Source organism: Triticum aestivum, chromosome 7B (assembly GCF_018294505.1).
Source record: "Triticum aestivum cultivar Chinese Spring chromosome 7B, IWGSC CS RefSeq v2.1, whole genome shotgun sequence".
NCBI classification, from domain to species: domain Eukaryota; kingdom Viridiplantae; phylum Streptophyta; class Magnoliopsida; order Poales; family Poaceae; genus Triticum; species Triticum aestivum.
Window position 1 is genome coordinate 372,862,524 of NC_057813.1, and position 24,306 is coordinate 372,886,829.

The following is a 24,306-nucleotide window of genomic DNA, read 5'->3' on the forward strand; positions in this document are numbered from 1 at the left end:
TATCTTTAATTAGCTCTAGCAATTTGTTCATCAAGAAATTCACCTAGTGGCATATTATCATCAAGCAAGGTACTATCATCATCATGAGTAGCGTTCATAGCAGAAGTAGCATCATCAATGATTTGCAACATATCAGGATTAATAGCATGTGGTGGTGTTGCAAGTCTACTCAAAATAGAAGGTGAATCAAGTGTAGAGCTAGATGGCAGTTCGTTACCTCCCCTCGTCTTAGAGAAAAAAAATCTTAGTCTTGGTATCCTTCAGATTCTTCATAGCAATAAATAGATAATAAACACAAGTGACTCAAAAAATATAGCTATGCTAGTAATAATCCCAAGTGACTCAACAAATATAGCTATGCTCCCAGGCAACGGCGCCAGAAAAATGTCTTGATAACCCACAAGTATAGGGGATCGCAACAGTTTTGAGGCTAGAGTATTCAACCCAAATTTATAGATTCGACACAAGGGGAGCCAAAGAATATTTCCAAGTATTAACAGTTGAGTTGCCAATTCAACCACACCTGAAGATTAAATATCTGCAGCAATATGATAGTTTTGATAGTAGCAGTAACGGTAACAGTGATAGCAATGGTTTTGTAGCAAAGTGTAACAGTAGCAACAATAGTAGTAACTTAGCAAGAACAATATGTGGAAAATTCGTAGGCATTGGATCGGTGAATTCGTTGGATGATATTCATCATATAACAGTCATAAACCAGGGCGATGCAAAACTAGCTCCAGTTCATAAATATAATGTAGGCATGTATTCAGTAAATAGTCATACGTGCTTATGAAAAGAACTTGCATGACATATTTTGTCCTACCCTCCCATGGTAGCAGAGTCCATAAGGAAACTAAGGGATATTAAGGTCTCCTATTAATAGAGAACCGGAACAAAGCATTAACACATAGTGAATGCATGAACTCCTACGGTCATCACCGGAAAGTATCCCGACTATTGTCACCCCGGGGTTTATGGATCATAACACATAATAGGTGAATATAACTTGCAAGATCAGATTTAGAACATAGATATAATGGTGAAAACATAAACGGTTCAGATCTGAAACCATGGCACTTGGGCCCCACTGACAAGCATTAAGCATGGCAAAGTCATAACAACATCAATCTCAGAATATAGTGGATACTAGGGATCAAGTCCTAACAAAACTAACTCGATTACAAGATGAATCTCATCCAACTCCTCACCAACCAGCGAGCCTACGAAAGAATTACTCACTCTCGGTGGGGAGCATCATGGAATTGGCGATGAAGGAGGGTTGGTGATGACGAAGACCGAGAATTCCCCTCTTCGGAGCCCCGAACGGGCTCCAAATCTGGCCCCCGATGAAGAACAGGAGGTGGCGGCGGCTCCCTATCGTGAAACATGATGAAACTTCCTCCCTGATTTTTTTCTTAGAAAATAGGTATTTAAGGAGTTGGAATTAGGGTCTGCAGGGCCACCAGGTGGGCACAACCCACCTGGGCGCGCCTGGAGGGGGTGGCGCGCCCTGGTGGGTTGTGCTCAACCAGGGGACCCCCTCCGGTTGTTCTTGGCTCCAATATTTTCTATATATTCTGAAATAATTCTCCAAAAAGTTTTATTCCATTTCGAGATCTTTTATTTCTGCACAAAAACAACACCATGGTAGTTCTGCTGACAATAGCGTCGGTCTGGGTTAGTTTCATTCAAATCATGCAAATTAGAGTCCAAAACAAGAGCGAACGCGTTAGAAAAAGTATATACAACGGAGATGTATCAATGGCACATAGGGATCCAGGGTTATCAAGCAGACGCCACGCTTGTTTGGCTAACAGAGCAAAATTGAAACTATGAATATCTCAAAAATCCATCCCTCCATGATCTTTTGGTACACACATCTTCCACCATGACATCCAATGCATTCTCTTCTGGTTGTCTTTGTCACCCCACCAAAAGTGCGATATCGCGTCAATGATTCCTTTGCAATTTTTTTAGGAACTTGAATAATGCATGCACGTGCAACAGGATATAAATATTGTAGTATGTTAGCTTGTGATTTACCTGTCAATAATAATGCGATTGTGAATGTTCATCAAATTCTGACCGTGAATTACCTTATATTTTGATAAGAAGTTTGGCAACTAACTAAAGTGGAATTGGTTAAGAAGATAAGTAAATTAAGGTTATTGATTATCATATACTCCTATATGAAAGGTTGGACGAAGGGGTGGTGGGGAAAAAGGTGAAATGAGAACCTTACATTTTTTAAGTAGTAGAGATTTTAAAGACGGACATAGCATAAGTTGGATAGCTTGTACAACCGGTGATGGGGTTATGTACCTAGGGTAGGGTCACGGACCTGTCCCAAGTAACTTACCCTAGGACATCCCTAGAAGAGGTCGCCTTCCAGTCGACCAACGAGGATCCAGTCGACCAACGAGGACACACTCGACTGGCCTGAAGGACTCGACCACGAAGACGCACTCGACCACCAGGAGGTCAAGAGGCACTCTGCACCGCAAACGGCCTGTAATTAAGTAGACTTTATGATAGTAAAGGCACTTTATGTGGGGCGTTACCAGTAACGCCCCAGACTTAACTCACCTTAAACCTTCTCCTACGTGGGCTGGCTGGGGTCCTGGCGCACTCTATATAAGCCACCCCCCTCCACAGGCAGGAGGGTTCGGCACCTTGTAATCCATACATTCATAATCCACTCGACCGCCTCCGGGCTCCGAGACGTAGGGCTGTTACTTCCTCCGAGAAGGGCCTGAACTCGTACATCCTTTGTGCTTACAACCTCTCCATAGCTAGGACCTTGCCTCTCAATACCTACCCCCCACTCTACTGTCAGGCTTAGAACCACGACAGTTGGCGCCCACCGTGGGGCAGGTGTTTTAGCGATTTTGTGGAGAAGTTGCGATTCTTCCGAGTATTTTCATCATGGTGTCTGCTGGAGTTTTGATCGAGGGTCAAGAGATCCGTCTCGGCACTCTCACCTTCATCGCCGACGACTCCGCATGGCTCCAAGAGGCTCCGCTCGACGTTGATGCGCTCCCCGTCCGCGGTGCGACGCATTTCCGCGCATGTGTCCGCGGCGTTCTGTTGCGGCAACCGTCGACCCAGTATCGGTCAGTTCCTTCCACCCTCCCGGTCTCCCGCCAGCGCAAGCGCTCAGGTCGGTCGAGGCTTCAGCGATGGGTGAGTCACGCGGTGGCTCGCCAGTCGACCACTACGCAAGTTGCGGCAATCGAGCCCAACGAATCTCTCTACGGCTTGTTCGATCAGTCGACTGGCTCCGGAGAGACTGCATCCGAATGCGGAAGCAGTGATCCAGCGGCGGAAATCCTGATGGTCAACGGGCCTCATAGCCCTCCCGGCTTCGCCCGCGGTGGTGGAGCAGGCGACGGCGGCGACCCTGCTCGAGGTTACGAAGAGTACCAGCCCGAGCCACTCGACTCTCTGCAAAGAGAAGAGCTTCGCCGCAGGAACGAGGATCCCCTGCGTATTCCTATCGCAGGAGAAACCCCCGAGGCTCGCGCCTTGGAGGAGGCGCGCCTGGCCAATTTGGCCGAGCGCACTCGACTGGAGAACCTTCAGCGAGCACTCGACGAGCGCGCGCGGCAACGAGTTCCCGACACCAGTCGACGTCAACTCTTCCCGCCGACTCAGGTATATCGAACCCCGATTCAGAATTTAGCAGCAGCGACCCGTATAGCAGAGTCCATTCAGCCTTCGCAGTCAGAAGCTGGCAGAGGTTTGCTGCAGATCAGAGATCTGCTCCGGGCAGCAGGAGATCAGAATTCAGCCGTGTCTCAGTCGCGCAACAGGATTCACAGTCGATCTGTCACTGTGAATACGGTACAGTCGGCTCACAGCCCCAGATCGCCTCCGCGGCGCGAAGGGTATGAGCATCGGCGAGATCAATATGGCGACAGGCTCGACCGAGATGATAGGCGTCGAGTGCCTTATTCCCCTCCGAGGGGTGGGTCTTACGCTCCTCGGCAGCCAGATGATAGGCGTCAGTACAGTACAGGGCGTAGAGTTCCAGTTGACCCCAGGGAGCCAGGCTTCGACGCGCGATCCATTATCGTGCAAGGGTTGGTCGACCGGAACAGAGCCCATCGTGGTGCACTCGACAGAGAAGTGCCCACGAGCAGTCGAGTACATGTTTCTGGCCCTGAATGTTTCAGCAGAGCTATCAGAGCCGCTGTTATTCCCCCCAATTTCAGGTTGGCGACAGGAGTCAGCAAGTTCACTGGTGAGTCTAAGCCTGAAACTTGGCTTGAAGACTACCGAGTGGCAGTTCAGATCGGTGGTGGGAACGACGAGGTGGCCATGAAGCATTTGCCCCTCATGTTGGAAGGTTCTGCCAGGGCATGGTTGACCCAATTACCTCCTAGCAGTATCTACACTTGGGAAGATCTGTCCCGAGTGTTCGTCAGAACGTTCGAAGGGACTTGCAAGCGACCAGCGGGATTGACAGAGTTGCAAGTCTGCGTGCAGAAAACCAATGAGACTCTCAGAGAGTATATTCAGAGGTGGATCACTTTGCATCACACAGTGGAAAATGTCTCTGATCATCAGGCAGTGTGCGCCTTCAAAGATGGCGTCAAGAACAGAGAACTCAGCTTGAAATTTGGTCGAACCGGTGACATGACCTTGAGTCGTATGATGGAGATTGCTACCAAGTACGCCAACGGCGAAGAAGAAGACCGACTCCGAAGCGGCAAGCACAAGCCGAGTCAGTCGGAAAAAGGGAATTCCAGTCGGAAACAGAAGCGGAAGGCTGAACCGGCAGCTCCTGGAGAGGCTCTGGCCGTGACTCAAGGAAAGTCTAAGGGGAAACCAAAAGGATCCTGGAACCCCAAGAAGGTGAAGGATAAAGAAGGGAACGACGTGATGGATATGCCGTGTCATATTCACACGAAGAAAGATGAAGAGGGCAATATCATTTACCCAAAGCACACCACTCGCCAATGTCGACTCCTGATCCAGCAGTTTCAGGGAAAACAGTCTAAGGACAAGGAGAAGGAGTCGGACAAAGCCGAAGACAAAGAGGACAGTGAGGGAGGATACCCGCATATCAACTCCACTCTGATGATCTTCGCAGATGTGGAAAGCAGAAGTCGACTGAAAGTAATTAACCGAGAGGTTAACATGGTTGCTCCAGCGAAGGCAAATTATCTGAAGTGGTCTCAAACACCCATCACATTCGACCAATCTGATCACCCGACTCATATTGCCACCCCTGGGAGGCAAGCGTTGGTGGTCGATCCAGTTGTCGAAGGCACTCGACTGACAAAGGTGCTGATGGACGGTGGAAGTGGGCTGAATCTGTTATATGCAGACACGCTGAAAGGTATGGGCATTCCGATGTCCCGATTGAGCACGAGTAACATGAGCTTCCATGGAGTTATACCAGGGAAGAAGGCTGAGTCTCTCGGCCAGATAGCTTTGGACGTAGTATTTGGCGATTCAAAGCATTTCCGCAAAGAAAAGTTGACATTTGAGGTCGTGGATTTTCAAAGTGCATATCATGCCATTTTGGGGAGGCCAGCCTATGCACGGTTCATGGCTCGACCATGTTACGTGTACCTCAAATTGAAGATGCCCGGTCCCAAAGGTGTGATCACTGTCACCGGAGATAGGAAAAAGGCAGAGGAGTGCTTTCAGAAGGGCTCCAAAATTGCCGATTCCCAAGTGACAGCGGTCGAGTTCGAAGAGTACAAGCAAAACGCAGATCCGAGTGACTTGTTGCGATCCAAGAAGCCCGCCACAGAATCTGCATTCCAGTCGTCCGGTGAGACGAAGCCTGTTCACATCCACCCGACCGACCCCGAAGCAGCTCCGACCCGCATCTCCACAACACTCGACCCAAAATAGGAAGAAGCGCTCATCCAGTTCCTCCGTGAGAACTGGGACATTTTTGCATGGAAGCCCGCTGACATGCCAGGTGTTCCCAGGGGACTGGCTGAGCATCGCCTAAGAGTCGACAAGTCTGCAAAGCCAGTAAAAGAACATCTTCGGCGGTCCGCCGTCCAGAAGAGAAAGGCCATCGGTGAAGAAGTGGCTCGACTGTTGGCGGCAGGATTTATCCGAGAGATATTCCATTCCGAGTGGCTCGCTAACGTCGTCATGGTTCCTAAGAAGGACAAGTCGCTCCGAATGTGCATTGATTTCAAGCACATAAACCGGGCCTGCCCGAAAGATCACTTTCCTCTCCCTCGCATAGATCAAATTGTTGACTCGACCGCGGGATGCGAGAGGCTGTCTTTTTTAGATGCTTACTCCGGGTACCACCAGATCCGTCTGTATGGACCCGATGAAGTAAAAACAGCTTTCATCACTCCATTCGGGTGCTTCTGCTATATCACCATGCCGTTCGGCCTCAAGAATGCCGGAGCCACGTTTATGCGAATGATTCAGAAGTGTCTGCTCACTCAAATCAATCGGAATGTGGAAGCTTATATGGATGATATTGTTGTCAAGTCACGAAAAGGTTCCGACCTGCTCGCTGACCTTGCCGAAACATTTGCCAACCTCAGAAGGTATGATATCAAGCTCAATCCGTCAAAGTGCACATTTGGAGTTCCTGGTGGCAAGTTACTCGGTTTTCTCGTTTCCGAACGGGGAATCGACGCCAACCCAGAAAAGATTGGCACTATTCTCCGAATGAAACGCCCTGTGCGAGTGCACGATGTCCAGAAGCTTACTGGATGCTTGGCCGCATTAAGTCGATTCATCTCGCGACTCGGTGAAAAGGCATTGCCTCTTTACCGACTGATGAAGAAGGCTGACAAGTTCGAGTGGACTCCAGAAGCTGATGCAGCGTTTGCCGAGCTAAAAGCTCTGCTCTCCACCCAGCCGGTGCTTGCTGCTCCAATCAGCAAAGAGCCTCTGTTGCTCTACATCGCAGCCACAGGACAAGTCGTCAGTACTGTGCTAACGGTCGAGCGGGAAGAAGAAGGAAAAGCTCTCAAAGTTCAGCGTCCAGTGTATTATTTGTCTGAAGTCTTGACTCCATCCAAGCAGAGATATCCTCATTATCAGAAGCTTGTGTATGGAATATACATGACCACGAAGAAGGTTGCTCATTATTTCTCTGACCATTCAATCACAGTCGTCAGCGACGCTCCACTATCAGAGATTTTGCACAACAGAGATGCAACTGGTCGAGTGGCCAAATGGGCGATTGAACTTCTTCCCCTTGATATCAAGTTTGAGGCAAAGAAAGCCATTAAGTCCCAGGCAATAGCAGATTTCCTAGCCGAGTGGGTCGAACAACAACAGCCGACTGAAGTTCACTCGGAGCATTGGACCATGTTTTTCGATGGCTCTAAGATGTTGAATGGTTCCGGTGCTGGGGTTGTCCTGGTTTCCCCCAGAGGAGATAAGCTCAGATATGTGCTCCAGATTCACTTTGATTCCTCCAACAATGAGGCAGAATATGAGGCCCTCCTATATGGGTTGCGCATGGCCATTTCACTCGGCGTCCGTCGCCTAATGGTTTATGGCGACTCAGATTTAGTGGTCAACCAAGTGATGAAAGAGTGGGACGTAAGAAGCCCAGCCATGACTGGATACTGCAGTGCAGTGAGGAAGCTGGAGAAAAAGTTCGAGGGGTTGGAGCTCCATCATATACCCCGACTGAAGAATCAAGCAGCTGATGATCTAGCAAAGATAGGTTCCAAGAGAGAAGCCATTCCGAGTGGTGTGTTCTTGGAGCATATACACACTCCATCAGTCAAAGAAGATCCTTTTACCGAAGAAACTCAGCTTAGCTGCAGTCCAAGCACTCGCCTAAGTTATAAAAATCCTACCGAGTGGTGAGCAATCCTCACACTCGGGGGCTTAGCTGCAGCCTCGTGCTCGCCTAAGTTATCAAAATCCTGTCGAGTGGTGAGCCAGACTCTCACTCGGGGCTTAGCTGCAGTCCAAGCACTCGCCTAAGTTTATCAAATCCTACCGAGTGGTGAGCAATCCTCACACTCGGGGGCTTAGCTGCAGTCCAAGCACTCGCCTAAGTTATCAAAATCCTGTCGAGTGGTGAGCCAGACACTCACTCGGAGGCTTAGCTGCGAATCCGTTTCGCCTAAGTTATAAAAATCCTACCGAGTGGAGAGCAATCCTCCCACTCGGGGGCTTAGCTGCAGTCCAAGCACTCGCCTAAGTTTATCAAAATCCTACCGAGTGGTGAGCAATCCTCTCACTCGGAGGCTTAGCTGCAGTCCAAGCACTCGCCTAAGTTATAAAAATCCTACCGAGTGGTGAGCAATCCTCTCACTCGGAGGCTTAGCTGCAGTCCAAGCACTCGCCTAAGTTATAAAAATCCTACCGAGTGGTGAGCAATCCTCACACTCGGGGGCTTAGCTGCAGCCTCGTGCTCGCCTAAGTTATCAAAATCCTGTCGAGTGGTGAGCCAGACTCTCACTCGGGGGCTTAGCTGCAGTCCAAGCACTCGCCTAAGTTTATCAAATCCTACCGAGTGGTGAGCAATCCTCACACTCGGGGGCTTAGCTGCAGTCCAAGCACTCGCCTAAGTTTATCAAAATCCTACCGAGTGGTGAGCAATCCTCACACTCGGGGGCTTAGCTGCAGCCTCGTGCTCGCCTAAGTTGTCAAAATCCTGTCGAGTGGTGAGCCAGACTCTCACTCGGAGGCTTAGCTGCGAATCCGTTTCGCCTAAGTTATAAAAATCCTACCGAGTGGAGAGCAATCCTCCCACTCGGGGGCTTAGCTGCAGTCCAAGCACTCGCCTAAGTTTATCAAAATCCTACCGAGTGGTGAGCAATCCTCTCACTCGGAGGCTTAGCTGCAGTCCAAGCACTCGCCTAAGTTATAAAAATCCTACCGAGTGGTGAGCAATCCTCACACTCGGGGGCTTAGCTGCAGCCGCGTGCTCGCCTAAGTTATCAAAATCCTGTCGAGTGGTGAGCCAGACTCTCACTCGGAGGCTTAGCTGCGAATCCGTTTCGCCTAAGTTATAAAAATCCTACCGAGTGGTGAGCAATCCTCTCACTCGGAGGCTTAGCTGCAGCCTCGTGCTCGCCTAAGTTATCAAAATCCTGTCGAGTGGTGAGCCAGACTCTCACTCGGAGGCTTAGCTGCGAATCCGTTTCGCCTAAGTTGTAAAAATCCTACCGAGTGGTGAGCAATCCTCTCACTCGGAGGCTTAGCTGCAGTCCAAGCGCTCGCCTAAGCACAGGCACCTTGCTTTGAACCTGCAAAGGACATTTTGAGCCGAAGGCAACCATATTCAAGCGCCGCATCCAAATTCAAGTTCGAATCGATGTCTAAAGGGACCAAAAGTGCTCAGGCGTCAAGCCTGTTAAAGTTTGTCGGATACAATTCCACTCGGCATACCGAGGCAAATTTAAAAGAGTCGAGCCATAAGAAGTTTTTTACCCCTCCTGTGGAGGGCTGGAAGGTGCGACGAATTCATCAAGGTCAATTCCGTCGGCGATCCGAGTGGCAGCTGCAAGGAAAGTCTCCATGAAGGACCTAAAGTCGTGCTTCTTGGTATTGGCCACCCGAAGAGCCGCCAGCTTCTCCTCTCGTGCATCCTTGCAGTGGACTCGGGCCAGACACAGAGCAACATCTGCACCACACCGAGCTGAGGACTTCTTCCATTCCTGCACTCGACCAGGGATCGTGTTCAAGCGGGCCATTAATGACTCAAGGTCATTCTGAAGTGTCTCCTCAGGCCAGAGCGTCGAGTCGATGCGAGATGTGGCGGCCTTCAGCCTTGCGAGATAATCCACGACGGATGCAACGCGAGATTCCAGTCGGAAGATATCCATGGCAACCTCGTCATTTACCGGAGAATTGACAGGGTCAAGGTTTGGCTCCAGTCGGCTGGTTTCTTCTTCAAAGTTTTGACAAAATTCTGCAAGAGTGATCGCTAAGTCAAGGGGATAGTCGAATGGAAGAAGCCACAGTCAGAAATACTTGCCAAACATGGAGGTTTACCTTCGAGCATAAGAAACAGCTTCTTGGCAAAGCCACTCAGGAAGGCCTCCAGCGCAGTCTTCTTCTCAGTCAATTTGCTGACTTGATCGGTCAAGGCAGCTTTGTCGGTTCTCAGTCGACTGACTTCTTTGTTGGCAATCCCAAGAGCAGTTTTCAGGTTGGTATTGTCCTGTTCAAGCTTGGTGACTGAAGCTAACTTCTCGTCAGCAAGCTTGATCTTCTCAGCTAGATCAAGGTCTTTCTTCTGCTGGGCCTCCTTTACCTTACCTGCAAGACACAGCATGATCAGATGTTGAAACAAGCAAGAGGAAAAGCAGTTGTCAAGGTCTCACCAAACATACCTTCAGTCTCCTCCTTCGCCTTTGTCAGCTTCTCCTGAACCAGCTTCAAGCTCAGCTCGACTTGAGTGTGTTTCTGTTCTAGCTCTGAGTAGCGAGCCACAAGATCACAGGAGTTCTGCGAAGAACCAATCGACCAAACGTCAAAAATAATTCACTTCCGAGTGAAAAAGGGAAAAACACACGTTTCTAAGACTACAGCCGAATACAAGCATTCGACCGTAGTCTCGGGGACTACACCCAGTGGGTGCACTCAGCGTGCCCCCACTAATCCTGTTGAAGACAAAGTCGACCAGTCGACCTCAAAAAAAAAAAAAAACAGTGTGCGAGACGCATTCTCTAAGACTGTGATCAACTGCAAGCAGTCGACCACAGTCTCGGGGACTACACCCAGTGGGTGCACTCAGCGTGCCCCCACCGGTTTGCGAAATCCAGTCGACCAGTCGACTGATAGAAAGATCGACATTATAAAGCCTAAGGCCGACTGCCAGCAGTCGACCTTAGCCTTGGGGACTACACCCAGCGGGTGCACTCAGCGTGCCCCCGCTAACACGGAGTTTATTCAACACTCCCAGTGGGTGACCAATATAAATCCCGGAAAAGAAAAGTTTTTGGGAGCGTATCCAACAGAACAAACAGCAGTCGACTGACCTGGACATTGCTTTGGAGGGCAGAGCTGGCGTCATAGGCTGCTTGACTCGCATCCCGGATGGTCTTCAGCTGCTCCATCATGAGTCCCGCCTGGCGTATCGCCTCCTTCGCCGCACCAGCTTGGTCCTCTGGGACGTGGTGAGTCGTGAAGAGGGAAGGCTGCTGAGCACTCGTCAGTGGGGTCGCGAAGGTCACCGTGTGTCGAGTGGTGTTCTCTCCCTCCACAGTCAGAATCTCAGGCGCTGACGCATCCTGAGACACCTTGCCGGCAGGCGCTTTCCGACTCCTCCTGTGCTTCAGCGGCTCCTCATCCTCATCATCATCAGGCAGATCGATAACAGTGTTGGGTGGAGCTGCAGAGAAGTGTCAGGATCAGAGATCGCGAGTCAGTCGACTAAGTATGGTATTAAGAACACGGCACCTGGATTCGAAGTTGCGGCATCCTCCATCTCGTGGTCATCGGCCCGGGTCGAGGTCTCAGAAGTAGCAGCACTGCAGCTCCAAAGGATCAGTCGACTAACATCAGTGTCGACCAGAGATAAAGTTCGCATAAGAATAAGAAAATATGAACAACACTATTACCCTGAAATGGTGGGGATGGACACCTTCATCTTCGGCAGAAGCTTGGCCGGCTTCGATGAGGCCGCCCTGGGCTGCTTCGGCGCCTTTTCAGTCGGCACCGGAGAGGTGGTCCGAGGGCGCTTGGTCGACTGGGCAGCGGTCGCTACCCCCTTACCACGTTCGGTCGAGGGGTCGTGGACAAGTTTCGACCGCCTTTCTGAGCGCGGTGGAACGACCTCCTCCTCCTCTTCTTCCTCGTCCTCGAGGTCATCTTCATCACCTTCATCATCATCGTCGTCGTCATCCCCTGCAGCATCCGAGTCCCATTCCTCCTCTCCCTGGCTCTCGCCCCCGCTCGCCTCACCTCCGCTCGCCTCGCCCCCGCTCGCCTCGCCTTCTTCAGTCGAAGTTTGTGCCCCATTGGGCATCGAGTACAGCTCGGTGAAGGCCTAGCAGTCGCCCAAACAACGATCAGTCGACCAGTCGACAGGATCGGCAAGAATGAATACAACAAAGACACGACGGAAAGCAGAGCAAGTGTACCTTGTTTGGGATGTTGTCGTGGTCGAGTGGAGGAATCCTTCTGGCTCCGCGCGGGTTGTCCCTGTTCCCGGTAACGGCTACCATCCACCTTTCCAGAGTGACATCGTCGACTTCTTCTGGATGGACTCTGGTCTCGTCCGCGGGCCCACAGTACAACCACATGCAGTGGCTCCGGAACTGGAGAGGTTGGATGCGGCGCTTGAGGAAAACCTCCAAGAGGTCCATGCCTGTCACTCCGTCCCGAACCAGCTGCACCACTCGCTCCATCAACATCTTCACGTCGGCTTTCTCCTCCGGAATCAGCTTCAGAGGGGAGGGCTTGTTCACTCGGTCCATGGTAAATTGAGGGAGTCCACTCGACTGCCCTGGCGTCGACTGGACCTGGCAGTAGAACCAAGTCGACTGCCAGCCCCTGACGGACTCGGGAAAAGACATGGGCGGGAATGTGCTATTGTTCCTCACCTGAATCCCCAGGCCCCCACACATTTGGACGACTCGGGTCTTCTCGTCACCTGGGCTCGCCTTCTTCACGGTCTGAGAGCGACACGTGAAGATACGTTTGAACAAACCCCAGTGCGGTCGACAGCCCAAGAAACCCTCGCACATGGACACGAACGCAGCAAGGTAGGCAATGGAGTTTGGGGTAAAGTGGTGGAGCTGCGCTCCAAAGAAATTCAGGAAACCCCGGAAGAAAATGCTCGGTGGCAAGGAAAACCCCCGATCGACATGAGTGGCCAGGAGCACACACTCACCCTCTTCTGGCTGTGGCTGCCACTCCTTCCCCGGCAACCTCGCAGCTCCGTGAGGGATCAAGCCCTCGTCGGCCATGTCGAGGAGGTCCTTCTCCGTGATGGTCGACTGGATCCAGTCGCCTTGGACCCAGCCTTTCGGCAGGCGGGATCTGGACGAAGATCCTCGGCGGCTTGTGGATCTCCCCTTCGCCTTCTCCGATGCCGATGCCTTCTTGGCACGCTCCAGCGCCGCCGTCTTCTCCTTGGCCATGGTCGCCGGTGGGATGCACGAAGGAGAGCGGTGCGGAGGCGAGAGCAGGCACGCTGAGCAGGGAGGAAGGGAGCAGAGGGAGAGAGGGAGAATGCGGAGGCGCAGCACAGAAATCCTCGCCGGGCACATTTATAAGGTCCCTTCCGAGTGGCTGACGTGTGGGCCCGGTCGATCTAATCATATCTGTGAGCAGTTATGGAGACTGGATACGTGGCGAAAAAGGCGGCGCGGAGATCGAGGCGTCTACGCCCCGTCCCATCCGAACGCCGCGGTCCGCCCCGCTTCGCGCGCGCCCCCGAATTTCGCACCCCGCAGAATCCGCGAACAACAAATCTGCCTGTCAGACGCGGCGATTCCGGCGATCCGTCGCTCGGAGATCGACGAAGTTCGAAAGATCACTCGACGCAAAAATAGAATGGATCGAGTCGACCGAAGACGAATTGCTCCTTGTCAACGAAGAGATTCTTTGATCCAGAACAGCGCACAACTAGAGCGCAAAGGTTAATCGGAAACGACGTCAACTCCTTCTTCACTCGAAGCCTCAATCCATTCGGGGGCTAATGATGGGGTTATGTACCTAGGGTAGGGTCACGGACCTGTCCCAAGTAACTTACCCTAGGACATCCCTAGAAGAGGTCGCCTTCCAGTCGACCAACGAGGATCCAGTCGACCAACGAGGACACACTCGACTGGCCTGAAGGACTCGACCACGAAGACGCACTCGACCACCAGGAGGTCAAGAGGCACTCTGCACCGCAACGGCCTGTAATTAAGTAGACTTTATGATAGTAAAGGCACTTTATGTGGGGCGTTACCAGTAACGCCCCAGACTTAACTCACCTTAAACCTTCTCCTACGTGGGCTGGCTGGGGTCCTGGCGCACTCTATATAAGCCACCCCCCTCCACAGGCAGGAGGGTTCGGCACCTTGTAATCCATACATTCATAATCCACTCGACCGCCTCCGGGCTCCGAGACGTAGGGCTGTTACTTCCTCCGAGAAGGGCCTGAACTCGTACATCCTTTGTGCTTACAACCTCTCCATAGCTAGGACCTTGCCTCTCAATACCTACCCCCCACTCTACTGTCAGGCTTAGAACCACGACAACCGGTTTGAGTAAGATTTTTTTCCCTCCCGCTGATAGTAGTTTTTTCTTCCATCCACTAATTTTCATAATAATTCGATCAATTAAGAATTGAAAACTGTCACTTTTGTCCATATCCATATTTACAGGCAAACTCAAATATTTATCATTGAGAGCTTCCGTCATAATGTTCAAAACATTATATATTTAGAGCAACTCCAACGGGATGACCCATTACGCCCGCCGCTGTCTGTTTGAGTCGGCGCGGATAAAAGAGGAGGCCCAACGCGCCGACCCAAACCCAAAACGCGTCCGCTTCGCGTCCGCGCCGACGCATTTGCGGCCCAAATTTGCGCCCCAAATGCGTCGGCGCGAATGCGGAACGGACGCCACGCACGCCTTCTCGGTGTCCGTCACGATCCCACCTGGCGGTCGCCCAACTACCCGCCACCTTGCCGATCAACTGAATTTATGACCCCGGGCCCACGCGTCAACGACGTCGGTCGTCCTTTTTAAGCCGACCGTGTGGCGGGGTCGTCCTCATCCAGTTCCCGTCCCCATCTAGGCCACACTCGCTCCCCCGTCGCCGGCAAGCAAACCCTAGCCAACCCTAGCCACCCCAGCCGTCCAAATGGGGCTCTTCTTCGGCGCCGGCAGCAGCAGCAAGTCGAAGGGCAAGGCCCATGACGTCCCCTTTCCCGCGGAGTTCATCCCGCCTCCGCCCGCGCCGGCTCGCCGGCAGAGGCGACGGGTGAACGTGCCCGTGCACCAGGCGGAGTGGCACTTGGGCCACCGTGTGCCTCTGCCGTACCCCGACGTCATCCTTCCGCATGACTGGCATCTGGATCCGGAGAGGATCCCAGTGCCGCCGACGCCGCGGTCGCCTAGGGCGCACGCGGAGGAGGTGCGTCGCCAGTGGGCGTTCCTAATGCCGGAGCAGCGCCGCGACCAGGCCTACGCATTCGACTCGCCCAACTCGCCCAACTGGGCGCGCTGGTTCGCCTTCGAGCACGAGGAGGTGAGGCGGCGCGGCGTGCGCGAGGTCGACCACAGCTTGCCGCCGCCCCCGCTCATCGTTCGTGAGGAAGACCAGGCGGCAGAGGACGCCTACCAGGCGGCCCTTGCGGCCGTCTACCGGGAGAGCGAGGAGGACGAGCGGCGCAGGGCGGGGCGACAGAAGAAGAAGAGGCTCGGTACGAGGCGGCCATGGCCTCCGCGGCCGGTGACTGCGTGGTGCCGCCGGTGGCCCCGTTGTCCCCTCCCCGCCGCCTCGCCAAAGCCGAGCCGGAGCCCATCGAGCGCTACTCCTGGACGGGAGTAGTGCGCGAGTGGGTCAGGGCGTCGCCGATCTGGCTGCGGGCGACGCCAGAGCAAGAGGTGGCGTACCTCGAGCACTGGCGTCAGATCCAGGTGGCCGAGGAGCGCCGCGACGGCGAGTACCTCGAGATGCTCGAGCGCGACGCGGACACTGAGCGGCTCGAGGCCGAGGAGGAGGCGCGCCAGGCCGCGGCACAGCCCGCGCCCGACATGACCGCGCGCTGGAACACGGCGTTCGGTTGTGCCGGTCCGGCGCCGACGCTCATCGACCTCACGGACCCCGAGGACGACGATGACGCCTAGGGCAGCGCGCCCGTGCGTAGTTTTTAGTTTATTTTTATTTTTATTAAATGCTAATGTAGACGCGTGGACTCCCCCAGCCTTCGTGGCCGGCTTTAATGTTTAATTAATTTTGGTTTTATGTTAAATATGCATGCATTTAATTTTTTTTCGCCGTCAAAATGGATCGCACCAGCGTTGGACGCACTCACCAACCCCAACGCGGAAGCGGACGTTCGTGTCCGCCTGGCGGATCCAAACGAACAAAACACAGACAAAATCACCGTGCATTTGGGTCGACCCGTTAAAGTTGCTCTGACGCCTTATTTTTACTCTCGTGTTGTTACTAAAAAAATATACTGGATTTTTCGAGGCTCAGCCTTTGCCCTTTGCGCTGATGCAGCCTAATAAACATCCAAAACTGATTTCACCTTTCTCGTCTTTGTTTAACAGTCGTTGCACACGCCCCCTCACACCTTTTCCCGTTAAAAATAGGCAGTATCTATTTGAAGTGAGAAAAAACAAAACAAGCGACCGCCCCACGTGACGGCATCAGTCCTCTCCTCTCCACTGCGCCCTACCTCGCCGCCTCCGCCGCGCGTTCCTCCCACCCCGCGGCGCCGTTCCCCGACACTCTGCCTCTCTGCTCTTCCCGAGGTGACGCCCGCTCCCTTCTGCTCTGCCCCGCCGTCCACTCCTCTCCGCAACTCCCTCCCTCGGCGACGGCACCAATGTCGGCAGGTATCCGGGGGAAGGGCGACGGCACACTGGTGGCTCAGCGGCGATGGTGACGGCTGCGCCAGCGAAGGTAACCGTTGTACTCTGTTTCTATTCTGTGCCCTTTAGCGGAGAATCTGACAGCGAATCAGGCGAGCCCCGATCTAGATCGACGGGTCGGTCGGGATCGGGGTCAACCAAGAAAAAGCCAAAAAAAAAACTAAGAAAAAGCCTAAAAATTTGCAATTTTGGCAGGAATCTCACCGACATTAGCTCCGAGCTTCAAGGAATGGACAGTATTCCAGCTCTCGCGCTCTGCTGCCTAATCTTGCTACCGAGCTGGGCCAATGGCCTCGGCTCCATGGGATCCATCTCGGTGTCCTACGGCGAGGACGGCCCGGTGTTCTGCGGCCTCAGCTCGGACGGCTCCCACTTGGTCGCCTGCTCCGGCGCGGACGCCTCTGTCGTCTACGGTGCTCCCCTCAGGATCCCCTTCCTCGGCCTCACCGCGGGGGATGGGTTCGCGTGCGGTCTCTTGCTTGATACCAGCCAGCCTTACTGCTGGGGGAGCAACTCACATGTCAAGATCGGGGTGCCGCAACCAATGGTCGAGGGCGTGGAGTATTCCATGCTCAGTGCCGGGGACAACCACCTGTGTGCACTGCGAATGCCTGACAAGGGGATTCCTCACGGTGTTAACCCTGATACTTCAGTGATAGATTGCTGGGGCTACAACATGACTGCCACACATGTTGTTGCTGGAGCCGTGTCGACCATATCAGCCGGCTCGGTGTTCAATTGTGCCTTGTTTGCGCGGAACAGAACAGTGTTCTGCTGGGGTGATGAGACAGTGAGTGGTGTGATTGGGCTGGCGCCGAGGAATGTCAAGTTCCAGTCCATAGGAGCAGGCGGTTACCATGTCTGTGGGGTGCTGGAGAATGCACAAGTCTTCTGCTGGGGAAGGAGCTTGGAGATGCAGCAGGTGTCACCTACCGGTGCTATCGGTGAAGGCGATGTGAGCATAGTGCCGATGGATGCAATGGTCTCCGTTGTCGGCGGACGATTTCATGCTTGTGGCATCAGGAGCCTTGATCACCAAGTAGCTTGCTGGGGTTTCCAACTTCAGAACAGTACATCAGCACCCAAAGGTCTCAGGTTGTATGCAATAGTGGCTGGAGACTACTTTACTTGTGGTGTGCCTGCTGAGACATCGATGAAGCCAAGGTGCTGGGGCAATAGTGGGCCATTGGCACTACCAATGGCGGTATCGCCTGGGATTTGTGTATCTTCTGCATGCAGCCCCGGATACTACGAGTATGTTAACCATGGTGAGCTTGGTAGCAGCAAGTCTTGCAAGCCTGGAAACTCTAGACTCTGCTTGCCCTGCAGTGCTGGCTGCCCAGACAACTCGTATGAGTCCTCACCCTGCAATGCCACGGCTGACCGTGTGTGCCAGTTTGATTGCTCGAGGTGTGTCTCAGATGAGTGTTTGTCATACTGCACATCCCGGAAGCAGACCAACAACCATAAGTCAATGGATTTTCAGATGCGCATTTTTGTGGCAGAGATTGCATTTGCTGTCATTTTGATTTTCACCGTGACAGCCATTTCTTGCCTATATGTACGACACAAGCTTCGAGATTGCCGATGTTCAAAGAGCAAGTTGAGGATGACAAAGAGCGCAACATACTCTTTTCGAAAGGATAACACGAAGATCCAGCCTGACGTGGGAGATCTGAAGATCAGGAGAGCTCAGGAATTTTCCTATGAGGAGTTGGAACAAGCAACTGATGGCTTCTCGGAGGATTCACAAGTCGGCAAAGGCAGCTTTTCATGTGTATTCAGGGGCATTCTGAGAGATGGGACAGTCGTTGCTGTGAAGCGTGCAATAAAAGTATCGGATGCAAAGAAAAGCTCAAAGGAGTTCCATACTGAACTTGACCTCCTCTCTAGGCTCAACCATGCACATTTGCTCGACCTACTTGGTTACTGTGAGGATGGCAGCGAGAGGCTCTTGGTTTATGAGTTCATGGCTCATGGATCCCTGTACCAGCATCTGCATGGCAAGGATTCAAACTTGAAGAAGCAACTGAACTGGACCAGGCGGGTTACCATTGCTGTCCAGGCTGCTCGCGGAATAGAGTATTTGCATGGCTATGCTTGCCCACCAGTAATTCACCGAGACATCAAGTCTTCAAACATATTGATCGATGAGGATCACAATGCGCGTGTTGCCGACTTTGGTCTATCTATAATGGGCCCTGTAGATAGCGGCACACCGCTCTCAGAGCTGCCGGCAGGGACACTTGGCTACCTTGACCCTGAGTACTACCGTCTCCATTACTTGACGACAAAGTCGGATGTGTACAGCTTTGGAGTTGTTCTTCTAGAAATCCTAAGTGGCAGGAAAGCCATTGACATGCAGCTTGAGGAGGGCAATATTGTTGAATGGGCAGCCCCGTTGATCAAAGCTGGGGACATTTCTGGCATCCTTGATCCAGCTTTGTCTCCTCCCTCTGACCTGGAGGCTCTGAAGAAGATTGCGGCTGTGGCATGCAAGTGTGTGAGAATGCGAGGCAAAGACCGACCTTCCATGGACAAGGTGACAACATCTCTAGAGCGTGCACTTGCGCTGCTGATGGGCAGCCCATGCCTGGAGCAACCCATTCTGCCAACTGAAGTTGTTCTCGGGAGTAGCCGGATGCACAAAAAGGTATCACAGAGGTCATCCAATCAGTCGTGCTCAGAGAATGAGCTCGTTGATGGGGACGACCAGCGGATCGAGTACAGGGCACCATCTTGGATAACATTTCCAAGCGTGACCTCGTCGCAGAGGAGGAAATCATCAGCGTCGGAAGCCGACCTGGATGGCCGAACAACCACAGATGGGCGGAACGTCGGGAGCAGCATAGGAGATGGTCTGCGGTCATTGGAGGAAGAGATTGGGCCGGCGTCGCCACAGGAGGACTTGTACTTGCAGCATAACTTCTGATGAAATGCCAAGATCAGCTGGAAACACGGAAACCGTCTGCCGTTTTAAGTTCAGACTTTGTGGCCTGCTGCTTTATAGATCAACTGTAGCAGGCCATTCGGGAGAGAGGAAGATCTAGCTATATAGAGTACGTACTGGAAGGATTTTTAGCATCTGGAGGCATTTCTTTGTAGATTGATTTGGTCGTCCTATAATTGGCACTTCTATTTACGAGTGGATGGGCCACACTTGATGAATCCTGTTCTGTAGCTCGCAGATACGTGTAAGTGTGTAGTTCTCTTTCTGGTGTTGGTTTCGCCTGCAAATTAGCATAATATTCTTGTTCACCGTGTTAAGTATCTTTTCGCTTTGCGGTGTATGTTTCGCCTGCAAACTGGCATAATATTGTGCCAACTGAGACGAAACTTTGGGGATCAAATTGCATGTCTAACATTATTTTTCTTTCACATCTATTAAGAGTTCATTTCATTTTACTTGGAACATCACGGTTTGTCTGCTAATCTTCAGTGTCAGGTGAAGTGTAATTTTCAGTGGCCCGGTTCAGGATTCAGGAGATTGTCGGTGTGTGTCATCTGCCATGATCTGTTTAGGCTGTTGCTTTCGAGACAATGAAGGCAGGTCGCTGAAAATCAGTTAATGTTGCTGACTTTGTCATTATGTTTGTTACGAGTACTTCTTTCGGAAGCAAAGGCGGTAATACTTTAAATGCGGTCGAGATTAGAGTAACACTTTCGGTTGCAGACATGGATAATCTGCTCACGAGCTCAAATACACCTACATGAACATTAAATTAGATAATTTTTGTAAATAAAATCTAAATAATCTGATTTTTTTTGTGGGTGAACATCGACAAATTTCTAACATGCTGCCGAATTTGCCCTTAGAATGACATCCGCGGAGGCCTGTACAAAAAGAAAATCGGAGCTCAAAAAGGCGCATTTTCTAGCACTAATTATTGTTTTTTTGGCACTTGCATCATTGGTGATAATTTTCTAGTTTGGTTCTGCTTTAGTCGTTTAGATGTACCTGATCGCATGATCATTTTACCCATCACTCTTGTTCAGTTATTTGTCCAAAGGTAAGCATTCCTAAAGCATCTTCAACGGACTCCCTTTCCCCAATAAACTGCATGTAGCTGGGGAGTTGAGGCAAAAGAAAATTTGATCCAACAAACTCCCTGATAGGAACTGGGATCTTACCAGGCCTAGCCCTCAGGTTGTAGGGGTGGAAGGGAGGATGGCGAGGTGATGGGCGCGAGCGGCGGCGCGTCGGCTCCGTGGTCGCGCGGGCGAGAAGGAGAGGGCGCAGGGCGGCTAGGGTTTAGGCAATAGTTATGACTTATTGCTTAATTTCAAAACGTGTCCTTACAAGCGTTTATATAATCCTCGGTGAGCTAATAAAAATAAAGATAGGTTGGGCCAAGCCCCTAACTAGTCGCGCCATTAGGCCTCCTCCGGCTATAAGTGACACCGGTCATAACATCTCTCCCTGCCTGCGCAAGCAGCTCCCTGCCTCCCCCTCGAGCTGAAAGTCCGGAAAATGCTGGCGGAACTCCTCGAGCTGCTCCCAAGTGGCGTCCTCCTTCGGAAGGTCTTTCCACTGGATCAACAAACGCCAAACACCTCAGCTCTGCTAGGCCTTCAACACCTTCTCTGGACCCGGAAGGAGATGTCCATCGGAGGTGAGAGAAAGCGCCGGCGCGGCCGCCGGTGGATCACCGCGGAAAGGCTTCAGCAAGCCCACATAGAAGACGTCGTGGATGTGGGCGCCAGACGGAAGCTGAAGGCGGTATGCGACCTTGCCGATGCGTTCCAACATTGGAAACGCTCTGGTGTAGCGAGGGCCCAGCTTGCGCTTAGCGCGCGGGTCTAGTGACTGCATGGTGCGGTGAAGGAGCCGCAGCCACACCCAGTCGCTCACCGCAAACTCCGCCTAGCGGTGGTGGGCGTCGTAGTATTTCTTGGACAACTGCTGGGCCTGGAGAAGACGCGGGCGCACCTCGGCAAGGATCTCATCCCTGTTGCGGAGAAGGTCACCTGCCGCCTCCGTCTGGGCCGTCCGGGGATGAAACGGCAGGATGGGTGGTGGAGGACGGCCATAGACCACCTCGAAGGGCATGGCACGCAGGGCGGAGTGGTAGGAGGTGTTGTAGCAGTATTCCGCCCAAGCCAGCCAGTCCACCCAAGCACGTGGATGATCACCTGTAACACAGTGCAAATACATAGCAATCACCTTGTTGACCACCTCAGATTGGCCGTTCGTCTGGGGTGGAATGTTGTACTCAGGCGTAGTTTCATGCCTGCCATCCGAAAAAGATCGCGCCAGACATGACCAGTGAACACCTGGTCACGGTCACTGACGATCAAAGAGGGAAACCCATGGAGGCGGACGATGCCGTCGAAGAAGGCCCGCGCCACGGAGGCGGCGGTGTAGGGATGGCCGAGCGCGATGAAGTGCGCATACTTGGAGAAGCGGTCGACCACCGTAAGGATGACGGACTTGCCGCCCACCTTGGGAATGCCCTCGATGTAGTCCATGGAGATGTCGTCCCAGACCTGAGAGGGTACCTCAAGGGGCTGTAGCAGCCCTGGTGTCTACTACACAACCTTCTTCTTGTAGACGTTGTTGGGCCTCCAAGTGCAGAGGTTTGTAGGACAGTAGCAAATTTCCCTCAAGTGGATGACCTAAGGTTTATCAATCCGTGGGAGGCATAGGATGAAGATAGTCTCTCTCAAGCAACCCTGCATCCAAATAACAAAGAGTCTCTTGTGTCCCCAACACACCCAATACAATGGTAAATTATATAGGTGCACTAGTTCGGCGAAGAGATGGTGATACAAGTGCAATATGGATGGTAGATATAGATTTTTGTAATCTGGAAATATAAAAACATCAAGGTAACTAATGATAAAAGTGAGCACAAATGGTATTGCAATACGTTGAAACAAGGCCTAGGGTTCATACTTTCACTAGCGCAAGTTCTCTCAACAATAATAACATAATTGGATCATATAACTATCCCTGAACATGCAACAAAGAGTCACTCCAAAGTCACTAATAGCGGAGAACAAACGAAGAGATTATTGTAGGGTACAAAACCACCTCAAAGTTATTCTCTCTGATCGATCTATTCAAGAGTTCGTACTAGAATAACACCTTAAGATACAAGTCAACCAAAACCCTAATGTCACCTAGATACTCCAATGTCACCACAAGTATCCGTGGGTATGATTATACGATATGCATCACACAATCTCAGATTCATCTATTCAACCGACACAAAGAACTTCAAAGAGTGCCCCAAAATTTCTACCAGAGAGTCAAGACGAAAACGTGTGCCAACCCTTATGCGTAGATTCCCAAGGTCACGGAACCCGCAAGTTGATCACCAAAACATACATCAAGTGAATCAATAGAATACCCCATTGTCATCACGAGTATCCCACGCAAGACATACATCAAGTGTTCTCAAATCCTTAAAGATTCAATCCGATAAGATAACTTCAAAGTGGAATGCTACCTAACATATTTATCAATGTAATCTTCTTTATTGTGGCAAGAATATTCAGATCCATAAGATTCAAGACAAAAGTTTAATATTGACATGAAAACAATAATACTTCAAGCATACTAACAAAGCAATCATGTCTTCTCAAAATAACATGGCCAAAGAAAGTTATCCCTACAAAATCATATAGTCTGGCTATGCTCTATCTTCATCACACAAAGTATTTAATTATGCACAACCCCGATGACAAGACAAGCAATTGTTTCATACTTTTGATGTTCTCAATTTTTCAATCTTCACGCAATACATGAGCGTGAGTCATGGACATGACACTATAGATGGAATAGAATGGTGGTTGTGGAGAAGACAAAAAGGGAGAAGATAGTCTCACATCAACTAGGCGTATCAACGGGCTATGAAGTTGCCCATCAATAGGTATCAATGTGAGTGAGTAGGGATTGGCATGCAACAGATGCACTAGAGCTATAAGTGTATGAAAGCTCAAAAAGAAACTAAGTGGGTGAGCATCCAACTTGCTTGCTCATGAAGACCTGGGGCAATTTTGAGGAAGCCCATCATTTGAATATACAAGCCATGTTCTATAACGTAAAATTCCCACTAGTATATGAAAGTGACAACATAGGAGATTCTCTATCATGAAGATCATGGTGCTACTTTGAAGCACAAGTGTGGTAAAAAGATAGTAGCATTGCCCCATTCTCTCTTTTTCTCTCATTTTTTATTTATTTTTTTGTTTTTGTTTGGTCCTTTCTCTTTTTTATGGCCTCTTTTTTTCGTCCGGAGTCTCATCCCGACTTGTGGGGGGATCATAGTCTCCATCATCCTTTCCTCACTTGGGACAATGCTCTAATAATGATGATCATCACACTTTTATTTACTTACAACTCAAAAATTACAACTCGATACTTAGAACAAATATGACTCTATGTGAATGCCTCCGGCGGTGTATCGGGATATGCAATGAATCAAGAGTGACATGTATGAATGATGAATGATGTCCTTGCCACAAATACAATGTCAACTACATGATCATGCAAAGCAATATGACAATGATGAAGCATGTCATAATAAACAGAACGGTGGAAAGTTGCATGGCAATATATCTTGGAATGGCTATGAAATGCCATAATAGGTAGGCATGGTGGCTATTTTGAGGAAGGTAATGGTGGGTGTATGGTACCGGCGAAAGTTGCGCGGCACAAGAGAGGCTAGCAATGGTGGAAGGGTGAGAGTGCGTATAATCCATGGACCCAACATTAGTCATAAAGAACTCACATACTTATTGAAAAAATCTATTAGTTATGGAAACAAAGTACTACGCGCATGCTCCTAGGGG

At 51.2% G+C, this 24,306-nt stretch overlaps 1 protein-coding gene across 1 annotated transcript; it reads left to right on the forward strand.

Moving 5' to 3' along the window:
* The first annotated feature begins 16,241 nt into the window (after window positions 1-16,241).
* LOC123156413 (serine/threonine-protein kinase-like protein CR4) lies at window positions 16,242-19,921 on the forward strand. The gene is made up of 2 exons (XM_044574544.1): window positions 16,242-16,540; window positions 16,705-19,921. The coding sequence occupies exon 2, from the start codon at window positions 16,739-16,741 to the stop codon at window positions 19,439-19,441; it is 2,703 nt and encodes a 900-aa protein (XP_044430479.1). The 5' UTR covers window positions 16,242-16,540; window positions 16,705-16,738; the 3' UTR covers window positions 19,442-19,921.
* Window positions 19,922-24,306: the final 4,385 nt, after the last annotated feature.